This window comes from Galleria mellonella, unplaced genomic scaffold, assembly GCF_026898425.1.
Source record: "Galleria mellonella isolate WM207_F2 unplaced genomic scaffold, CSIRO_AGI_GalMel_v1 utg266, whole genome shotgun sequence".
Lineage (NCBI taxonomy): Eukaryota > Metazoa > Arthropoda > Insecta > Lepidoptera > Pyralidae > Galleria > Galleria mellonella.
Genome location: NW_026442061.1, coordinates 1,585,561 through 1,607,473, shown reverse-complemented (window position 1 = coordinate 1,607,473; position 21,913 = coordinate 1,585,561). Strand labels below are relative to the sequence as shown.

General features: G+C 31.2%; 2 protein-coding genes across 4 annotated transcripts in view; one reads left to right on the top strand and one right to left on the bottom strand.

Moving 5' to 3' along the window:
• The window catches only part of LOC113516060 (transcription factor GAGA-like), a 48,217-nt gene extending 37,622 nt beyond the window's left edge, over positions 1-10,595 (bottom strand). For all 3 annotated transcript variants that reach the window (XM_031908759.2, XM_026900404.3, XM_031908760.2), the window contains exons 1-3: positions 10,450-10,595; positions 9,968-10,161; positions 9,208-9,499 (exon numbers count right to left, since the gene is read on the bottom strand). In XM_031908759.2, coding sequence (XP_031764619.1) covers positions 9,208-9,499; positions 9,968-10,161 — 486 coding nt within the window. In that variant the 5' untranslated portion in view covers positions 10,450-10,595. The remainder of the gene's footprint in view (positions 1-9,207; positions 9,500-9,967; positions 10,162-10,449) is intronic.
• Positions 10,596-12,473: 1,878 nt separating this feature from the next.
• The window catches only part of LOC113516115 (inositol-3-phosphate synthase), a 29,453-nt gene continuing 20,013 nt past the window's right edge, over positions 12,474-21,913 (top strand). The window contains exons 1-4 of the mRNA XM_026900485.3: positions 12,474-12,804; positions 14,361-14,533; positions 15,145-15,257; positions 16,750-16,907. Of these exons, the coding sequence (XP_026756286.1) occupies positions 12,685-12,804; positions 14,361-14,533; positions 15,145-15,257; positions 16,750-16,907 (564 nt within the window). The 5' untranslated portion in view covers positions 12,474-12,684. The remainder of the gene's footprint in view (positions 12,805-14,360; positions 14,534-15,144; positions 15,258-16,749; positions 16,908-21,913) is intronic.

Here is a 21,913-nt window from a genome sequence, read left to right as displayed (position 1 = left end):
CATAAATATATCTTTATACATTAATATCTGTCGCGCCTGTCTCCCATTAGGGTAAGCAGAAACAATGGAACGCCAAATGCTTCTATTCAAACAAACCCCTTTCGCTTCCTTTACATTCATCAATCTTTTCATACACGCTCGTAGGTTACGGGTACTTTTAATTTGGCCCTTCTTCAGCCTCCTACATCGCCTATTTGGTCTACATACTCCGTCCGTCTAGGGTGGCCTCTACCGACATTTCTATTCGTTCTTGCTCGATAAATCTCTTTCGTAATTCTTCTTTCATCCATTCTCTTCATCATCAAATGACTAATCCAACGCTACACCTATATATACGTATACACACCTATCTCCGCCAAATTTCATGTTAAAGCATTAAAAGGTAACAAACAAAAAAATAAATAAGCACACTGATTTTCGTATTTATAATATTAGGATAGACATAATTGAAATATTGTTTAACAATCGAATTCAAAAACATGGTCAGGTAACCAATTAGTAAAAAAAAAAAAAATTTAAAAACAATAATTAATTTCAATCTATTAAAAGTATTCCAAATTGCATTAGTAAGATGCATTGAAACATGCCACTAATACAGACAGACGGACGGATGAAGTGGAACCATAGATCGTAAGGATTCACTTCTATCTAATTTTAGTAGAAACGTAAAAACAATTACAACTATAAAAATCTAATTATTATAGGAAAGGAATTGATATAAGTGACAAAATAAGTAGAGAGAGGAAGAATAGAAGAAGACCAGAAATGTTTAGAGTATTCTCATTACTAGCTTATAGAAAAAAAAAAAATTGTCAACTGCGCACAGGAAGTGTTATCATTCCATTTTCATCTATTAAACATGTCTGTTTAAAAACGTTTTTAAAAACAAGCTTTTATGATATAATCAGCCATCTTGTGGTGGTAGCCATTTTGTAAATATTACAATATTAAGAAATACGTATTGTATTGTTACCAGAACTAAAGGTCTATGCAGAGTATCTGAATATAAATATATATATAAATTAAAAAAAAAAAAACTTGCTAAGCGCAAAACTCGAATACATCTACAATATATAGTACTTTTACTTTCTTTTTTTCTTTAATATGTCTTGAAGTCCTAAAAAGAGTCTTATGAAGAATAAAGTGGAAAAAATTTACAAGAAAAATATAAAACTAGCATTTTTCTATATGACATTTTCAATAGCATTTAAAAGAATAATGTCTGTGGATGTATGTCAGCAAGACATAATAAATAATATTGTAAAGAGGAAAGATTTGATTATTTGTTTGTTTGTTTGTAATAGATAAGCTCGATAAATATTCATTTATCAGCAAATTATATACGCTATATATATTATTTTAAAAAATCTATCTACCTGTATAAAGTCTGGGCGGATCACTAGTATTGTAATAAAATTGTAATCGCACAAAAACTACTGCACCAAATTGAATGCGGCATTCAAAATTGTAATCTTGAAGGTCCAATTTAAAATCTGTCGTTTTAAATTATAAATCTTGATATGCCATCTATAAATGATTACCTACATCCAAAATCCACGCGTACAAAGTTGCGGGCAAAAACTAGTATTCTACATCTACACTAATATTATATATAAGTGGGGGATAAGAGGAAAGATTTGTATTTTTGTGTGTATGTTTGTAATGAATAAACTCAAAAACTACTTTGCCGATTTCAAAAATTCTTTCACCATTAGAAAGCTACTTTCACCCTAAGTAATATAGGCTATATTTATTCCTAGAAAAGATTAGGGATCCTTACTAAAACTTTAATAACGTAACTCAAGGTGTAAAAATAAAGGCTATAAAATATCTTTTGTCGCGTGCCTTGCGGAAACTATTGGTGATAGAACAAAAGTATGTTCTACAATATTGAAGAAAACATCAATAACTACAGAAAACTTTGTGATACTATACGTTTAACTATAATCGTTATGTCACAATAACTACTTTTTAAAATGTTGCAAAAATGTCCACCCGTGCGAAGCCGGGACGGGTCGCTAATTAGTACGATTGCTTGGGCACCTCTGTCCCATTCGTGTTTCAACCGTGAAGCAGTTATTGTTGCATGGCTGTGTTTCGGTTTGAAGGGTGGGATATGGCGTGAATTTACTGGGTACAGAGGAATAACACCTCAATCCTCAGGAATGGCAACGCATGGGGGGTATCATGTGCGAAGCAGTATACTTTGTTATGTCCATGGTACTGCTCATGTCTATGGCGACGGTTACCACTTTCCATCAGGTGGGCCGTCAGCTTGTTTGCCAATCTAAGTTGTATAAAAAAAAATAATAATGTGAGATCACTACTAAATCGTCTCTCCAGTTTTATAGATTATAGAATTTTGATTCAACTTTTATTTATTCGCTCCTAATATACGCAGTACAGTGTTTACACTTCTCACGATGTAATAAAAGAAATATACTTTACATTTAATATGTAATGTGATTTAGCGAAGCGGTACCGTTCTTTCCGAGGCGAGGTTCCGGGTTCAATTACCGACTGCGTAACATATTTTTAGACCTACGACAAGTAAATATTTATTTCGAGTATAGAATATCAATGCGCTTGTGATTGTAATTATTAACTTAGTACGGAAAAACAAAAAGTTATAATTGTCGTTTAGAAGGAGATTTATTAGAAAAGTTAAATATAGAATACAAAATAAAGAGAAATAAAAAAGTGTGCAAAATTGTGACATGCCAGTACGTCGGCAACAATTGTTACATATCTTATATTTAGGGTAATATGTCTTTTTATAGCTCTTAAACTGAATACGATTAGAAAAGCTTATGATCCATCTGTGCTAAAAATTGATTGAGACGTTTAAATATAATCGAGTAATGATAATACCTAATAAGTAAACTTCCTTAACAAACTGTGAAACTAAACTAGATAGCTAAATAGTTTTCAGCAACACTTAGTAATATGCCCCAAATACTATGAGAAATAAAGAAAAATATATAAAATGCGGCGTACATACATTAATAAATAGAAGCATATCTTTATTTAAACAGAAATCATAAATAATGCCAAGGAATAATATAGTATAATGCAAGTGTTCTAAATATAGTTCCATTTATAAACCAGGCGGCGGGATCATAAAGGGGGGTCGCGAGTTGAGACTGAACACGTTCCCGGCGCGCGCAACAAAAAAAGCAATAAAGCCATATTTTTTTAATAGTGGCCTGTTCATATAAAAAAAAAAAAAAACAAAAAGGCGGTATAATAATCTCAACATGCCAGGTAATGTTAAGAAATAAGAACAAAAAACGAATGACTAATACATAATTGTCATCGTTGTAAGTTTTGAGCCATTCCTATTTTGAACGCGATGTTTTTGTTTTAACTCTTTTAAAATAACCAAAAAACTTATAGAATAGCTTCTTACGCGCCATATTTAATAACGAATCTCATAGGAATATAAAATTAAGTAGGGATGTACAATTTCTTTAGTTTTTTGTAGCGCTTTAGTAATTAGAGGCTGGATGGAGGGGAGACGGAAAATGCTTTTGTAATAACAAGCGAATATCTCAGAACTGAAGATACAAAGGAGAAGGCAGTGATTTAAGTCTACAAAATATAAGCATAATGTTCTTTGTAATGGTAATAACTAACCTACAATTAATTGCCAATGACTCCTAACTGACATGGACAATTTTTTAATTAAAAGGCTTCACGGGTAACATCCTAAAATGCATTTACTACAAATACAGTGAAATTAAAAAGTAAATCAATTAACTTCAATACCAATGGTAATGTAAAAGAAGACTGATAAGTTAGAAAAAGTGTTTTTTTTTTTTTATACAACTTAGAATGGCAAATAAGCTGTCGTCCCACCCGATGGAAAGTGGTAACCGTCGCTTATAGATATGAGCAGTAGCATGGACATAACAGAGTATACTGTTTCACCCATGATAAGCTTCTTGCGTTTCCATTCCTCAGGCCACAGGTGTTGTTCCTCTATACCCTGTAAATTCTGCCATACCACCCTTCAAACCGAAACACACCCATGCAAACACAACTATTCCACAATAGAAACACGAATGGGACAGAGGTGTCCAAGCAAACGACTTTTGTACAAGTTTTTCCTCTGGTAATGTCTCCAATTCTTAATGAATTACAAAGAAATTTTGTATTCACAACCTATATTGGAGGATAGACGATATAGGATACTTTTAATCATGGTCAATCAACATATCCCGGAAATGTAGACGAAGTCGCGGCTAAAAAAAAACCAGTTATTTTATGTTAGTTAAGGTATATTAGTAGTTAGTCGTCCTAATGCTATTGAGGGTCTTATTATATTTCATTTTTATTTTTCTTTTCGTCATAGATGCATATAAACAGCCATAAATTTAAAGTCAATATCGAAGTTCAAACTACTGTCACGGATTGCGTCCTATACGAGTTGATATGTTTGCGTATATAGTTTTATTAGTATATACTTTACTTATTAATATAACAATGTCCTACAATGTTGGATTCAAATGTGCTCAACAAGGTAAGAAAGTCAAATGTTACATTCGCCACAGAAGCATCAGTCAACTAACGTACGATTTACATCAAACGACACGAACCGGCGCGCGACGGAGCGGATTTTACAATACAATAAAGGATAATAGATATAAAGTCGATGCGTAAAGTTCAAACTACAGTAGTTTGAGTAGTGAATAATTTTAGAATGTGCTCTGCATTTTTTATTTAATCTTTGGGTTTTCATCATATCATCATACGTACTACGTTCGCCACAATATAAGAGCGATAATCAACTAAAATACGATTTACATCAAACGATACGCATCGGGTGCGCGTCGAAGCGGATTTTACAATGCGGCAAAAGAAATAAAATTACTTTCACGGTAATTCATAGTTCGAATTCAGTTTGGTTTTATGGGATATGAAATATTAAAATTTTTCATTTAGACAATCCGGTATCTGGTCGCGCATTCCGCGGAACGTAGTTGGCTACGCTCGAATTCCGCAGAATGCAGTCATATACGCGTGCGCAATCCACAGAACGCTGCAGTCGCTGCGGGCGCATTTCATGAACATGTATTTTCTTGTTCAGGTCGACAGCATTTAATTCGCTGCCGATGAATGCATCGATCTACGTACACGTGCATTTTGTTTTCCCGACAGAGACTGTAGGTTGCCGCCACGCATTTATTCCGTTGCACTCCAAAGCGCGCCATTCGATATAAATCCTCCACATTAGCGCCGACCTATAAGGATCAATCATATCTGACTACGCCATCTCGAATTACTTTTATTTAAAAATAAAATTAATTTAAAATCATCAACACAGAAGAGACCATTCGTGGATTTCCATTAAAAAAGTCGACCAATCACAGCAAATTTTTATTACTTCTCTCGCGCAAAGTTCTAAAAAAAAAATTATTTGTGTTATCTTACTAATATAAGATCGTGTTTCACAAAAAAGAAACAAACTTCAATATGGTAAAATCAATTACAATATTTTAATTTTAAAAACCAGTTATTTTGATTTAAAATCTACTTTTTGATAAAATTTCTATGGAACCAATCTGAAAACATATTCTTTCAGATACAAGAAAATTATATTTCGAATCGTTTTAAACTGACGGAGTTATGAGATAACAATAAAAAAAAATATCGATCAATTCGATCTCGAACCTCCTTTTTCTAAAGTCGGTTGAAAATTAGACGATGACTGTATTAAAGAAACATTTATGTGAGGGGTCGTATCAAGAGGTGGAGAAACACGCTGGAAATTATAATAAGCGGCAAGAACTCCACCGACAAGAGCGTAGTTCTTAAATAAAAATGAATGAATTAACTTTAAATTAATTTTGCATATATAAAAAAAAAAAAATAGGTAAATCCTCCGCTAATGATATTAATGGGATTTCCTTAGCGCGAGTAAACACAAAAGAAACCAATAGTAAAACATATGTAATATTAAAGATGAGTCAGTAACACGTCATTGTTTAAATAATGATAAACTATTTACCTGACTAATATTATTGCGAAATTGCATTATTATTGTATTTGAATTAAATTTTATTAGAGTATGCGCATTAAACACAAATTATTATAAATTTTATAGCAAATTAATTAGTACACATATAAAGAAAATATTAAAATATTTATGGTAAAAAACAAGTCTATAATCATAAAAATATATAAAAAAATAGTAACTGGTTGCTGTCATACATAGAAGATATGTCATACATAGAAGATTGTACATAGAAGATATATAAGAAAAACTATTATAGGCTTTATGAACGCAATAGAACCCAAAATAATGATTTTTAGCATTTTTGTCTGTTTGTTTTTATGTCTGTACCTTTGTACAAGCTAATCTCAGAAATGGCTTAACCGATTTGAATGCAGTTTTCACTAATGCATTGCCATTTGCTTCACTTAATATTTAGTGTGTTTTATTTCAATCAGTTCATACATAAATAAAAAAAGTTATATCAATCTAAAGAATTATATATAAAATGCTATAAAATAACCGATCTGTTGAATTGGCTAAAACTGTTTTTATTATATGTATTGATTTTCGAGAATTCTGTCTACTCGTGCGAAGCCAGGTCGGATCGTTAGTTTCAAATAATTTCGTGAAATTTTAAAGCAATTAAGCAATCAATAATATCAGTTCTTATTTAGCCTGATATAAATAGATTCACTGTATTGTTCCTTAACATAATTTATGTAATATACTCAGCAGAGATAAAAATACATGAAATAGACAGAGAAAACAATGGACGGACTTATGGATAAGCAATTTCTTATAGGCTACTTTTGCTTGGACACGAGTGATCATAAATAGTTAGTAAGAAGCACGAAAATGTAAAATTTATCTGTCAATACATACATACTATGCATAAAACATTTTTTCATTATGCGGAAGTAGTTTTTTTAATTAGTAAAAATAAAATTTATATTTTTTATTTTTAATAAAATTAAGGATAAAATTTATAATACTATATAATTTTACTAATACAACAAATACATACCATAATAATTTAAATTTTACAGAAACATTTAAAAAAATCTATATCTAAATATGTATTCATAATTTAAATTTTATACTACAACAATATAATATAACACATAAGGTAGTCCAGAAGAGATTGCTTTAGTGGCAAGACCACTTTTTATACTTTATATTTGTAACATATATTGTTTTATATTGCTCAAGAGGTGCAATAAAGAATAAATAAATAAATAATAAAATTATATTTTTTTTTATCTACTCAGATAAAAAATAAATATATACAGAAAAATTCTTGACTAGTCCCTAAATTACATTCATAAAGAATGAAATGTTTCAAAAATTTTATAGATAATAAACTGATTAAATGTATGAAGAAAACTATATATGCACAAATAACAATAGATTACAAATGTATGAAAAGCAGAAGATAGCAAATGAGTGGAATGCATTAGAGAATGGCTATGTTGATAGGTGCAGTAGCATTCAAATGATGCTGGAATATATAAACAAACAGGCTGACAAACATTCTAAAAGTTATTGTTTAGACTTATATTCCTCTCATTAAGATCCAGCATATGAAGTTTTCTTAAACATATCCTATGTACAGATATTGCCTAATTACATTATATATATATATATATATATATATATATATATATATATATATATATATATATATATATATATATATATATATATATATATATTATATATATATATATATATATATATTATATATATATATATTATATATATATATATATATATATATATATATATATATATATATATATATATATATATATATATATATATATATATATATATATATATATATATATATATATATTATATATATATTTCGCATGATGAACAATGATTTTTAGCATTTTGGTCATTATATATATAGAATCTAAATTATGATTAGCAATATGTATGTAACTAATAAATTTTATTTTCATTTTAATACCTAAGAATTACTAATAGACACAACTATTTGTAATATTTAACAGATTATATATCTAGTTATATTGGTCTTACTGTAACTGTCTACAGGAAAAATTTAAGTATAATAATTAAATCAAAATTATTCATATATGTCTCAATTAAGACTTCATTTTTGGTTGGACATAGTGATGACAGCAACACTATACCATCAAGTATAAACTTTACATAAGTTGTAAAACATACTTCAATAATAATTTTATAAAGTTATTAATAATAATTTATAATTAATAATAAATATTTAACTGTAATTTAAATACTATTTATTATTATATATGTATTTAAAGTTTATTAAATAAAATATATTTTAATTTCTTAAAATTGTTTTACACTCAATTGTGTAGAAATTCCTAGAAAATAAGAGAATTTTATATGTTCACAACAAATTCTTTGGGGAATAGACAATGAGATTTGAGTGCTTAAGGCCTCTATCTGTACATACATCTCTTGTTACATGTACTTTTATAACTTGTTTTCTACATGCATAGTGGTTTCAGAGACTCTTGGCTCCTTCAGATAGAATAAAAAAAAATTACCATAGAATAAATACTTTTTTTTTTAATTATATTTTTTAAACAATATGATTACATTGCATCACCAATTAAAAAAAAAAAACAGATAAATATATTAATGTATTAATATAACACATATTATCAAAGTAATTTCATTAGGTAAATTTATCTAAATAATATATTTCTACTCTGTGCATTCTTTTTGATGCCAGCCTCTGAGTGCACTTTGTTTGAACAAGAGATATTACTGACCTCTGACAATTTAATAAGAACATACCTATTATTATTACATATTATTTATTATCAAACTTGTCTGTATTAAAAACTATTATATTACCTATATTGAAACTGGTAAACTACCCAATAATTATATAAGTGTAGATACACTTTTATTAAGTACAAATTACATTTTAGGCGTTACCTAATTTTATATGAAGGTGATTATATATGCCTACATGTAAATTAGTAGGTATTATAAAAACATACACCAATATAATATCACATTTCAAATATAATAATATTTAAATTTAGATATAACTAAACATGTTCAAAGTAGAAATTATATTTTTTTTTTATGAAATTATTATATAACTCAATATTAGATTAATTTTAAATTGGTATGTCAATTAAAATTAAAAATACTGCATTTACATATTATGATATAAAATAAGTAATTGATTCACTTACCTGTTTTAGTCTTTCAACATCAGTTCTGGCCTGTGGGTATGTTTGTTGTGCAGTCACAGATGTCTGGGTATATGTTGGATACTCCAAGTTCACATTTAACATCTGTGCAGCATTATCCCGAGCTTCATAAGCCAACCCACGGATCTCTAGTTCAGATGCAGTATGCATCAATGATTGCAAGTCTAATTCCTGAACATCCACTGAACCCTTGTACATAAATTCAACCAGGAGGTTGATTTCTGAAAATGGGATCCCTTTGAGGATCACAATCGGATGTTGACAAGGGTTGTCCCTGTAAAAAATCACAAAATATTTCATTTTTCTTTTTTGACTTACACATAAAATTTAAAATTATAACACTTTTTTTTGTTTTTTTTTTTTTATTTATTATTTAAGTTCATTTAATCATAATACTTAAATCTTACATTAGATTTTATCATTGCATTAATATAATTATGTCTATTTTCACATAATAATTATTTGAGAGTCCATTATAATATTATTGTGAATTCATTTATATAAATAATATTGAGACAAGACTAAATCCACACATAAAATTATGGCTCTTGACTGTTTACAATAGTACTTACACAGAATTATAAATAACTTCACAAGAAAAAATAATGATGTCATATTGAGCAAATGGTACAAATTTGAATTAGGTAATTATAAGTAAAAGATTTTATGAGTGACCAGTACTGACTAATAGAACACAGTACATTTAAATATATTTTTTATTTTGAAAAATTATGTACACTACCTGAATATCTGTTCGAAATATGGACTGCATGCTGAGAGCACGAGTTTATGTGCCTTGAGGGTCCCGTCCCGGCAGGAGAGCGTGACGTCCGCGAGCGCAGACGATGAGTAGATGGTTGTGAACAGCTGGCTCAAGTTCTGCAGGTGGTTGTTCCACTTCAAGTGGAACGTTTTATCGCTCACCAACCCCTGCATCTGCACCACCACATACACTTATTGAACACAAATCACACAACTTCACGTCTGATGAATAATCGACAGAAAACCGACTCTACTGCGACCGCTACATAAAATTATAATTATTACAATTTATTTTTAGAACGATGCCCGTAAAAAACACTATACGTACGCGGTATGACAGTGTAATATACTATAGGTACGTACCGCCGACGGAATTTAGAACTATAAAATTTTATAATATTTAATACTATTCGGCGTTAAAATGTTTTTATATATTATACTATGCCGGCGCGAATTTCTTACCTCGTATTCGCGTTTCCGACTTCCCAATTTTTCACAAATAACACCGAAACATTTCACAAAATTAAATACAATAATTATGTTACACAGAAAGCCGTGTCGTAAAAAACAGAGTGGGGCACGCCGTGGCCCCCTCCTTGCCCCGGCCCCCTCGCACACAATCAATATACGGAATATGAGAGCGCGGCGCGCCCCCTCGTCCCCCGCATGCTTTATTATACCGTAATTAATATACAACTTTATTGTATTATAGACAGCGCTCATACATTCCAAGCAAGAATGTATCTACTCAATATTAAATATAAGTATTAAGAATACTAACCTACCTAAGTACCTACAAGTAGGTATATTATTACAGTAGATAAAAATAATTATATCACGCTCGCATATAGAAAATAGTTACGTAGAGAGGTATCTTTTATCTCAAAGCATTATTTTATTTATTACTATTTTTATTTAAAATAATAAATTGTTATTGTCTCTTTATAATCACAATTTTAAATATTTTTATAGTATTGTAAATTAAAAAGAATTCAATATATATATATATTTTTCCGGTCGATGATTCTATTTAAGTATGTGTTATACCATTCTTATACATACATACTACACTACAACATGAATAATTAATTAATTTCTTTTCTTTTCTTCGCACACACACATATATACGAGTGACAGAGAATGGAGAATAGGCGGAGGGAACAAGATTCTTTTTATTTTTATTAGATTCCATCCCTTTTCATCTATACGTACCTACATTATGTCAGATGAAAAGCAATAATATAATTGTAAATGTGTGTAGACCGATGTGGAATTGAACAATAGCTAGGTATATTTGTGTGTTTTAACTGTAGCACAGAATACGTAATAGTTATATAGTATCTACATCTTGTTCCTATAGGAATATTCTTCCGCAATCCACACTCGTTCATTGAACTTAGTCCTTTATTTCTTTCATCATAGATACAAGCGCTTGCAATTATGTTAGTTTAAGATTATTATTGAACAACTAAACCTAAATTTACAAAAATTGCAAAATGTATATACATATTGCGTATATTTTATGATTTTTTATGTTATATATGAGTAACGACAAAAGATCACTTTTATGCGAACTTTTAGCAAAGTGGCAAATAAATAGTGGAGGTATAAATTTTGCGCGAAGGTAATAGTCTGATGTGTGTGACAACTTATATTTTGGCAGTACATAGGTATTCAGTGATCACTTTTGTGAAGTTGAAAGCAATGTAATTTTCATATAAAAGTCATACTTTCTTATGATTAATAATCTTCGTAAATTCATAAATTAATAATTATTTTTTGTGGTTTTAATAAGCTGTCATTCACATCATCCTATGATGCAAAAAGTATGATTGTTGTGCCAGTCCTCTACTATTTACACACCGAGTGAATGTAGGTTTCACCGTTTAAAGACATTTTTTTATTAAACATCATTGTTTCTTAGTTACAAAAAAGAAAATTAATTTATAGAAATAATGCCTATTCTTAATCTATGGAGAACTTAAAGTTCTAATTTTAGTTTCTAAATAGCTCAGTAGAGGCAGCTCCATCATTCACTTGCTAACACTTTTAGGTACCAAATTAAAAATTGCTCTTATATATATAATTCTCTATGAGCGCAATTACATAAAGTACAAATAACAAAAGAAACATAAATTTTATCAAACCAAATACAGAACATAAATAAAAATGTAGGTATCATATTCCATACCTGCACGGCGTAGATGATCGATGACTAGAGTTTAATATACATTTCAATTATGCTCTTCTTGAGATAAGAAAAAAATAGGGTTTTTTGTTTCGTCTTTTTCTTTCAAGTTGCAATAAATACTTGTTTGTTTAAGTTATCTGTTCTAGAAATTTTAATAAATTCGTACATGTTATAGGCGATTCAATGGTGCGTACAAAAAAAAAAAAAAACTATTATTTTTTCTTTATGGCAACAAGTGGCAGTGACGTAATTGTTCTTGAACTTTCCTGTCACAATAGTTGTCATCATTCATTCATTTTCTTTCTTGAACTCTGTCAGTCGATTAACTGCAGTTAACAGTTTGTTATTAACCGTACTGCTTTATTGTGGCGTATTCGTGCCGGTCTTGCAAATTCTAGAAATAACATCTTTTTAATTAATTAAGTCTTACTACTGAAGTCTGTTGTACTTGTATATATTCATTGGAAAAATTGAGATTCTATACAATATTTCATATTTTAGTCAATATGGACAAATCCTCAAGTTTGGTCGTAGTAAGTCCAAATACAAAATATACCGATGAATTTATTTATTCGGACTACGATTATGAGGAGACTTTGGTGACTAAAAACGGCAGTGAATTAGTGGTGAGCATCTTTTTCTAGCGTTCTGTTTCCATATCAACTTAAAATTCAGCTATAACTCGACATATCGATTTTTCTATGCCCCATAAAATAACTGGATTTAGGTACCTATGTTGGAGAAATATTCACAGAAATCTTTTAAATATTAGTTCAATAATAAATATTATTGGTTGTAGCATGTATATGCTTACATTGTTTAACAATTTTATATTTTTTTTATCCATGTAATCTCTTACTCTAGTAGTGGTTTAGGTTATGCACAATATAACTTTTTTTTTTATACCACGAAGGTAATACAAAATCTCTATACCAAAATAAACAACCTGACATTATAATAGACCATTTGACAATCTGTAAAAGATTTATATTAAAGATGTGTGTGAACATTGATTACATACTTATTTTAACTTGTAAATTTATCTAATAATTTCTTTTGTGGCATGAAAATGAATTATTAATAAACCTACCTGTACTATTGTTATACACTGATGGGGCATCAGGGAGGGATGATAGGTGAGAATGAAGTTAGGTCAAGTCACCCATTGTAAACTTGGAATTAAATATGAAGGTTTTCAGGGGAACTGGGTATAATAAATGTAATTATTAGTCCTCATTAATAATAATCCCTTTCCCCTGAAAGTCAACAGTGATATTACTTAAAAATGTGTAATTTATTTTATAATTTATATGTAGACAGAGGTACAGGAAAATTATATGTAATTTGATATATTCATTAATATACATAAAAATAAAATACTAATAGGATAAAATCTTGGTGGAGTTGACAATTTACCATAAATATAAAATTCTTCAAAAGTGGCTGGTATAGGTGTTTATTATGTATGTATAATTTTTTTTAATAAAAGTCTACATGGGAGGTATTTTAAAAAAAACAGATAAGAGCATGAATAGAAACCAAAATAATAATTTAAAAAAAATTTGTTTTGTTTCTGTCTCTTTGTATGGGTTTTTAAAGTCATATTCCTGAAGGTCTAACTTAAAAACTGGTGTAACCATAGTGTATGTCATCAATAAAAGTAGTCTATTTCATTGATTAATATTGATAATAGGCAAAAAAAGAGTAATAATAATAAGCTGTATAGCATGCAGGAGATCTTTCTGTTATCAGGCTAGTATATGGTGGAACAATATACCTCCACCCATTAAAAATATTTCCTCAAGATATTTAAAAAAAATCTTTGTTTTTCTACTCGAAAACCAAAATGTTATAAATAAATTGTATATTTAAATTAATCAAAATAAATATACAATATCAGGCAGTAACTGAAAATCATGGTTTGCTTATTGCATATTACATATGCATATTCACATATTATGTTATGTATAAAAAAAAAAACCTTTTGTTAAACACTAGTAATGTTTTTTGTTACTATTGTCACAATTTTTGTGTATCTCTTGATTGCATCAGGAGATAAAGAGTTTATTTATCTATCTTGAGTGCCAAAAAATTTATTTGATACATTGAAAAACTTTTCAAAAGAGTGTCACAAAATTTTGAGTGTCACAGCCACTTGTTTTACAGTTAAATAACTCCACAGGCTAAACCTTACCGGAAATCACTTTCTATTCGTACTGGAAGGAAAGTGGGCAAAGTTGGTGTAATGCTGGTAGGTTGGGGTGGAAATAACGGATCAACATTCACAGCAGGAGTACTCGCCAACCGCCACCAACTGTCATGGAATACAAAGAATGGAAAAGTGGATTCAAATTGGTATGCATTTTTCAAATTATTTATATGAGATTAGTTTTACTTGAGACTTTGTTTCATTGGGTTACTTTAATTGGTTGCTATAAAAAGTAGGAGGTAACTAACAAACACACTTTTAGATTTACAATATTACTAAGGATTGTTCCACAATTGAAAAAGAATGGACTATGCTCAGAATATACACATTTGTACAGTAACACAGTGATGTACTGTGCAAATGTGTAAACTGTAATAGAAGAGTCACGGATAGCATTTTCTTTTTATCTTTTTCAAATGTGTACCCCAGTATTTTGCAATTTTTTGCTTGCAGAAATTTCCCATTTAAAAGTATTCCTTCCATATTGTAATTGGAAACACAGCCACACAAGTTGAGAGATGTGAGTAGGATTTAAGAACTTGCGTTTATGTGTTATATATAAATATACAACTAGCTGTATCTCGTGGCTTCGCCCGTGGTTGTATCGAGATGCTAAATAGCCTACAAACTTCACCTAGTAATATGCTATCAAATGCCAAAAGCATTTTTCAAATACTGGTATTTCTAGAGATTTTCAGAGACAACAAATGACAAACAACCTATAGATTTGTGATTAAATTGTTAATACCTTCAACAGGTATGGTTCTATAACACAATCGTCCACAGTGCGCCTTGGAATTGATGAACAAGGTCAAGATGTATATGTCCCTATGTCGCAGCTGTTGCCTATGGTGGACCCAGATGATTTGGGTTAGTATATATTTAAACGGTCTCAGTGTGGCATTTGCCACTCCTTCCTTTCCTGTAGGTGTCATAAAAGGCAACTAAGGAAACTTTATGGTTGAGGGATGGGCGGCAGCTTCCCTCTAAAAACATTGCCAAAATTTATCTGATAAAACTTCTCTTTATGGGGGAAACCGATGTTCAGCAGTGGATAGTTAGTGGCTGATATGATATGATGATGTATTTAAAATCCATAAATCTAATATAAAAATTCCATATCAAGTTAGTACATATAAATTCGTGTCACGAAATTCTTTCACGCTAATAACCGAATCCGCTCAACGAATATTAATAAAGTTTCGCAATCGCAAAGGTGTGTTGTTTGCTTCAACAACAAAGAAGAGATAGTTTTTGTCTCGAAAAAAAAAATTACTTAGTAGGGGGTGGTAAGGGGCAAAACATCTGTTGGATTAGCTTGTGATAAATATTAGTTACACTTGAGTAATCATGTTCAAATTGCTGAACGGGTTTGGTGTGAACACTTAAAAACAATCATTCTGAAATTGGACATATGCTAAGAAACATTTCGCTCATTATAAACTTTATCATTAAGTGTTGTTTGTAAATTGTTCCAACTACCGAAAAAAATTCATTTTAATAGTATTACCATTATTTATTTGGCGTCATTGTAATATGTTTTACTCTTCCATTAGTTATTCAAAGTAATTTCCGAATCCAGTCCCATTCTGGCGATTAATCTTGCACTTTTTTTTTATACGATTTGGAATGGCGAACAAGTTGACGGCCCACCTGATGGAAAGTGGTAACCGTCGCCTATAGACATGATCAGTACCATAGATATAACAGTACACACATACTGTTTCGTCCATGATACCCCCCCATGCGTTGCCATTCCTGAGGACTCGGGTGTTATTCCTCTGTACCCTGTAAATTCACGCCATATCCCACCCTTCAAACCGAAACACAGCCATGGAAATACAACTGCTTAACGGTAGAAACACGAATGGGACACAGTGCATTTGTCTTTTTCGTTCTTCTTCTGTCCTCATAGTTATCCCTGTTCATACTTAATACTTCCTCATTAGTGCGCATCATGTGTCAATTTTAATAGGAAATTCATGATAATTCTGATATTAAGTTTGTGTTTCTATTTTTTTTATTTTTTTTTTTTTTTTTATACAACTTAGAATGGCAAACAAGCTGACGGCCCACCTGATGGAAAGTGGTAACCGTCGCCTATAGACATGAGCAGTACCATGGACATAACAGATTATACTGTTTCGCCCATGATACCCCCCATGCGCTGCCATTCCTGAGGACTCAGGTGTTATTCCTCTGTACCCAGTAAATTCACGCCATATCCCACTCTTCAAACCGAAACACAGCCATGCAAACACAACTGCTTCACGGATTATATTTTCGACGGATTCTGAAACTTGGTACAAATGTTCACGGTTTTATAGTTTTTAATATAAAAAAATATTCTTACGTACACCAGAAATCGACGGATGGGACATCAGCCCATTAAATTTGGCGGAGTCTATGGCACGAGCGAAGGTGATTGACTATGACCTACAGCAGAAATTGAAGAAAGAAATGGCTGCGATGAAACCACGGCCCGCTATATACGATCCTGACTTCATTGCGGCCAATCAGGTATGTATTTTGTTGTTTAACCCAAACTTTATTTTAATGAAGTTTTAAGTGTAATGGGCTTAAACCCTTTATTCATACAAATTAAAACCTACAAATCTATTTTAATATTATACTATTCTGTCTCTTTCTTTTAAATTGGAAATTTAACTAAAAAAAAAAACAGTTCAAAAGCTTGAATAGGTTAATGGGAGATTTGATATTTTATAAATAAAGGTCCTTTTTCAAAACTAAAATTTCAGTTTGATATTGTAAAGTAATTATGGTTCCAGACTAAATTACAATTGTAAAATTGAGTCAGGACTACATTATGATTTTATTCTTTATAGTCCATAACAGTATATTTTCAGTAAATTACTAAATATAAAGTTTTGATTTTGGAGATAAGTTTAGGGAATGACCTCTCAGAATCGATACTATGTTTTTACTTTGCTAAAGAGCCTTATTCTTTCAGTGTAACATCGAAATAATATTGAGCATACCTTACCTACTTGACAATTTGACATTGCGTTTTCTATTTATTTTTTTTGTTTATGATATTTAAAACGGCAAACAAGCTGTATATTAAGCTTTAAATTGATAATTTTTTATACGACTTGTTTCTTTGGGGAAAAATATACAATTTTACTGGTAGAATACTTTTAAAAAAAGATGTTAATTCCATTCTGTTTATTTTGTATAGAGTATCCTCATTGGAACAATTTAAATAATTATTATACATTCTACAAATTTTAAATTAATCAAATTACCTATTTTATTTGTGGACATGTAATAGGCGTGTCGGCGAACGTCATAGATATTGTCACGGTAGAACTGCTACTATGGTTGTTTTTATTACCTTCCTTTACGACGTACGTGCATGTAATTTTCGAATTTAAGATATACCACCCACAAAGACCGCTATATGTTCATTAAAATTTAATTAAAATGTGTATCTTAAAATTCATAGTGTAGAATATTGTTAAAAATGCAATTTGATTATATGTAGGTACTTATCAAATACGAGCGTGACTATCCCATTACATATAAAAAAATATACACTCGACTAGTGACCGTATTTTTTCTTATTATTTACATGTGACATGATCAATAAACAAAATATTTACTCTTTATTAAAATCAATAATAAAAGTACATGAAATTTTATACATGATGGGTTGTTATAGTAAATTTTAAAAATCGAACACATCGAATCGAATGATGAGAAATTCCAAAGACAAATCAAATTAGTCCTAGTGACGGTGATTGTCGCTTTTGGTACAGGTGGTGAGATTTATTTTCGTAATAAAAAAAAAACAAAAACACTAATGCGACCACGAAAAAGTAATATACATAAATAAAAATAATGGGTATAGAAACTTTGCGCGTCTAATTTTCAACTTCTGGAATGGCACTCTTCTTTTGTAGCAACCGTCAATATATGGGGATGGCGATAAGGGTGATATATTTGCCGAGACATTTTATAGGTGGGTAGGTAGGTGTTTAGCCAGTGGTATGTAGCTTGTGTACTTCAAGGCCACCGCTCGATCTGTACGGTGAGGGTAAACCCCAAATACGCGCGGTAGATACCTCGCGATACACAATTATTGTATGCAATATGTGCAAATTACTAATTTAAAAGGCTAAAGGTCGCAATTTATAAATATGTGTATATAATTATTAAGAATTAGCAAATACATCATCGTCATCTTATTAGTCATTATCTGTTTACTGCTAAACATATAGCATCGTACGGCTCGCCATCGACAGGGAGTTCATCCTCATGTCCTACAGCCTCAATGGTCGCGTACTGCGCGGTTTCAGAGATGTTTCCTCCCACGAACACTCAGGTTGTGGAATGAGCTCCCTGCCGAGGTTTTCCCAAGAGACTACAGCATGGGGTTCTTCAAAAGGGGGATAAAGAGGTTTCTTCAGGGTCGGCAACGCACGCGTAATACCTCTGGTATTGCAGGTGTTCATAGGCTACGGTAATCACTTACCATCAGGTGGGCCGTATGCTTGTTTGCCACCTCAGTGGTATAAAAAAATATAGCAAACTCATAAATACAGTTAATTCTTTAAAATGTAACTGATGGCCGAATGCCGAACGACGTTAGATGATCGGTCTAGTAATAAACGCCATCGCTAAAATATCGCTGTGGGCGAAAGGACTGTATGCTGGTATGGAAACACGGTGTTTTAGAAAGATAATATAATTATATAAAAAATATACATAGCAAACCAACGGAGTAAAAAAAAGCGAAGGCAAAAACAAAACCGAAACTGACACAGACTTCAAATTATAAAAAGAACATCTTTTTAATAAAATTAAAAAAGAAACTAAAAAGGTGCGTCGTGCACAATCGCATTAAAATAGTACAGACGTAATGAATCTATAATCAAAAACTAGTTCGTTATTTTAGGCGAAGAATTGTGTTTTAATAAAATTGATATCTATTTCTGGTTATTTTTTTTTTATATATTGTAAAAATAGACTTTATTTTTTTTTTATTTGTTAAATGTAATTTTTTAGTTACACGGCAGGCTTTGCCTCGTCCCGCGTTGCATTCTAACGTGCTTGACAGAATGTGGATATGTTGAATGTTCACCATAACTGCAAAAGTGGATTATTGATTCTTCATTAGGAATTATTATTTTTATTGTTCCACTGCAAATTCTTTTTCAATACTTTGTTAAACTTTGTCGAAGGCAGCCATACCAGTGCTGTTGTTTTTTCGATACCTTTATTGAGTCAATTTACAGAAACCTTATCATCCTCAACATTATGAGAGTCCTCTATATTTAGAGATTTTGTATACCATAGGGCCTATGATATAGGACAATGAAACTACATACTACCAGAGGGAGACTGTACAAAAGTTATTTGCTTGGGTACCTCTGTCCCGTTCATGTTTCAACCGTAAAGCAGTTGTGTTTGCATGGCTGTGTTTTGGTTTGAAGGGTGGCATATGGCGTGAATTTACAGGGTACAGAGGAATAACACCTGAGTCCTCAGGAATGACAACGCATGGCGGGTATCATGGGCGAAACAGTCTGTTATGTCCATGGTACTGCTCATGTCTATAGGTGACGGTTATCACTTTCCATCAGGTGGACCGTCAGCTTGTTTGCCATTCTAAGTTGTATAAAAAAAAAAAGATTTTTTTTAATTGATAAAAATGGAATGGTAGCCCCGCCTGTGCTATAGGTACCTATACGCTGGTGGTGGTGGTGTAGTGAATGATGATCGGTGAAAATTAAAGCTGGTCAGTTGGCCTATTGTGACGAATTCGATAAGAATTAACTACGGTGACTTCCAGGGAGGACCTGGAGATCGACCTGATAGGATTGTTAGCAATTAGGGTTGACAGCTTTTATTTATTATTAATTTATTTTCTCCCCTATGAAACTACTTTAGCTGAACCCCATTGTCATGATGATACATATATATTGTATTATATATATATATATATTTTTTTTTTTGTACAACCGGCCGTTCTTTTTAAACGTTTATAGTCTAGTAATATAGGCGAGTCGGCGACGTCACACGTTGTCCGTCCCCCATGCAGTCTCGTCACTTTACATAGCTCACGGGCTCGCTCGCTCGGTTACGTCAATTCCATTTTTATTTTAGTTCGACGACCTTCGTGCCTTAGTGATGGGTATGATGCGTAGATGAACTCCACGGGTTTGATTTATCGTTCGTGCAATTTAGGGAATTTTTTTTTCTATATTTCCTCGTATTTTCGTGTTCTGGGTTGTGGCCCCTAAATGTGCTTTGCTTGGTTTCTTACAGTATGCTTGTAGTATTATCTGGTATTTATCATTATCTAGATAAATTCCTTGTAAAGGAATGTTCCAATGAAATTGAATACTTTTCCCAAATTAACGTGAGACAAAAATCCATTTTTGAATTGTTTTTTTTTTTTATGTTCAGTTTTACTAATAGAATACTGCGTTGAAAAGAATGCTATAACTTTAATTCATACGTTATATTTATAAACTGTTGTAAATAGAACGGACTAGATTTTTTTTTCTCGCTGGTTTGGTTCAAAATAAATCAGTGTTGAATTGTTAATCTATCATCAGTTTGTTGTACATTTGTATGCGAACCAAACACGTGGAAGCGTTGTGTCAAGTTCTTTCCAAAACACGTGTAGTGTACGTATGTTTACAAAATGCCACGATTGTCTATGATTGTAGGCGCCGCGATGTAGAAGAATAGAATGTTCCTTTGCATCGTTGTGTTTAAAAAACAAGTGTCACATGTTCAGTCAGGTTACATTACATTTTCAATTGTTTTACCTAACCACAACATTCTCTTCTAGTTTTTTTATTATTTTTAAACATAGAACGTTTCTAACATCTTTGCTCTATTTTATGATTACTGCGAGGTTCAGAATGTTGATATTGCGGAAAAGAGATTTTAAAAAATCGACAATAGAGAATGAATATTGCACACACATATGTCACACCTGTCTCTCATTGGGGTAGGCAAAACAATAGAATGACATATGCTCTAATTTAAATAAACCACTTTTCCTTCTTCCACTTCTATTAATATATTTATACATGCTCGCTGATTGTGGGTATCGTTTCCAGTACCAGAGGCCAATCTAGCCTGTCAGCTTTATTCGCGCTCAATACATACCTTTCAGAATTTTTCTTTCATCGATTTCTTATATGTAATCAGCATAGTTTGGAAAGGCATTTTTAATAATGGCCCATTGCTAACTGTAACTATCGTTACTTAATAGTTTGTCATCAACAGAGAGTTCATCCCTATAACTTGAAGCCTGGATGGTCGAGTAAACCGCGGTTTCAGAGATTCCATTTTCACCCATAAAAAATTAATAGTTTATTCACTATATCACAATTATCTAATTAAAAACATTATATTAAAAACAACACTTATTAAAAAAATGGAATATACTTAGCGAATTGAAATATAATTATTAGCCGCGTATTAATTAATTGTCTACGCGGAACCTTTTAAATCCAATCTTATGGGAATGTAGATAAATCTGTCTT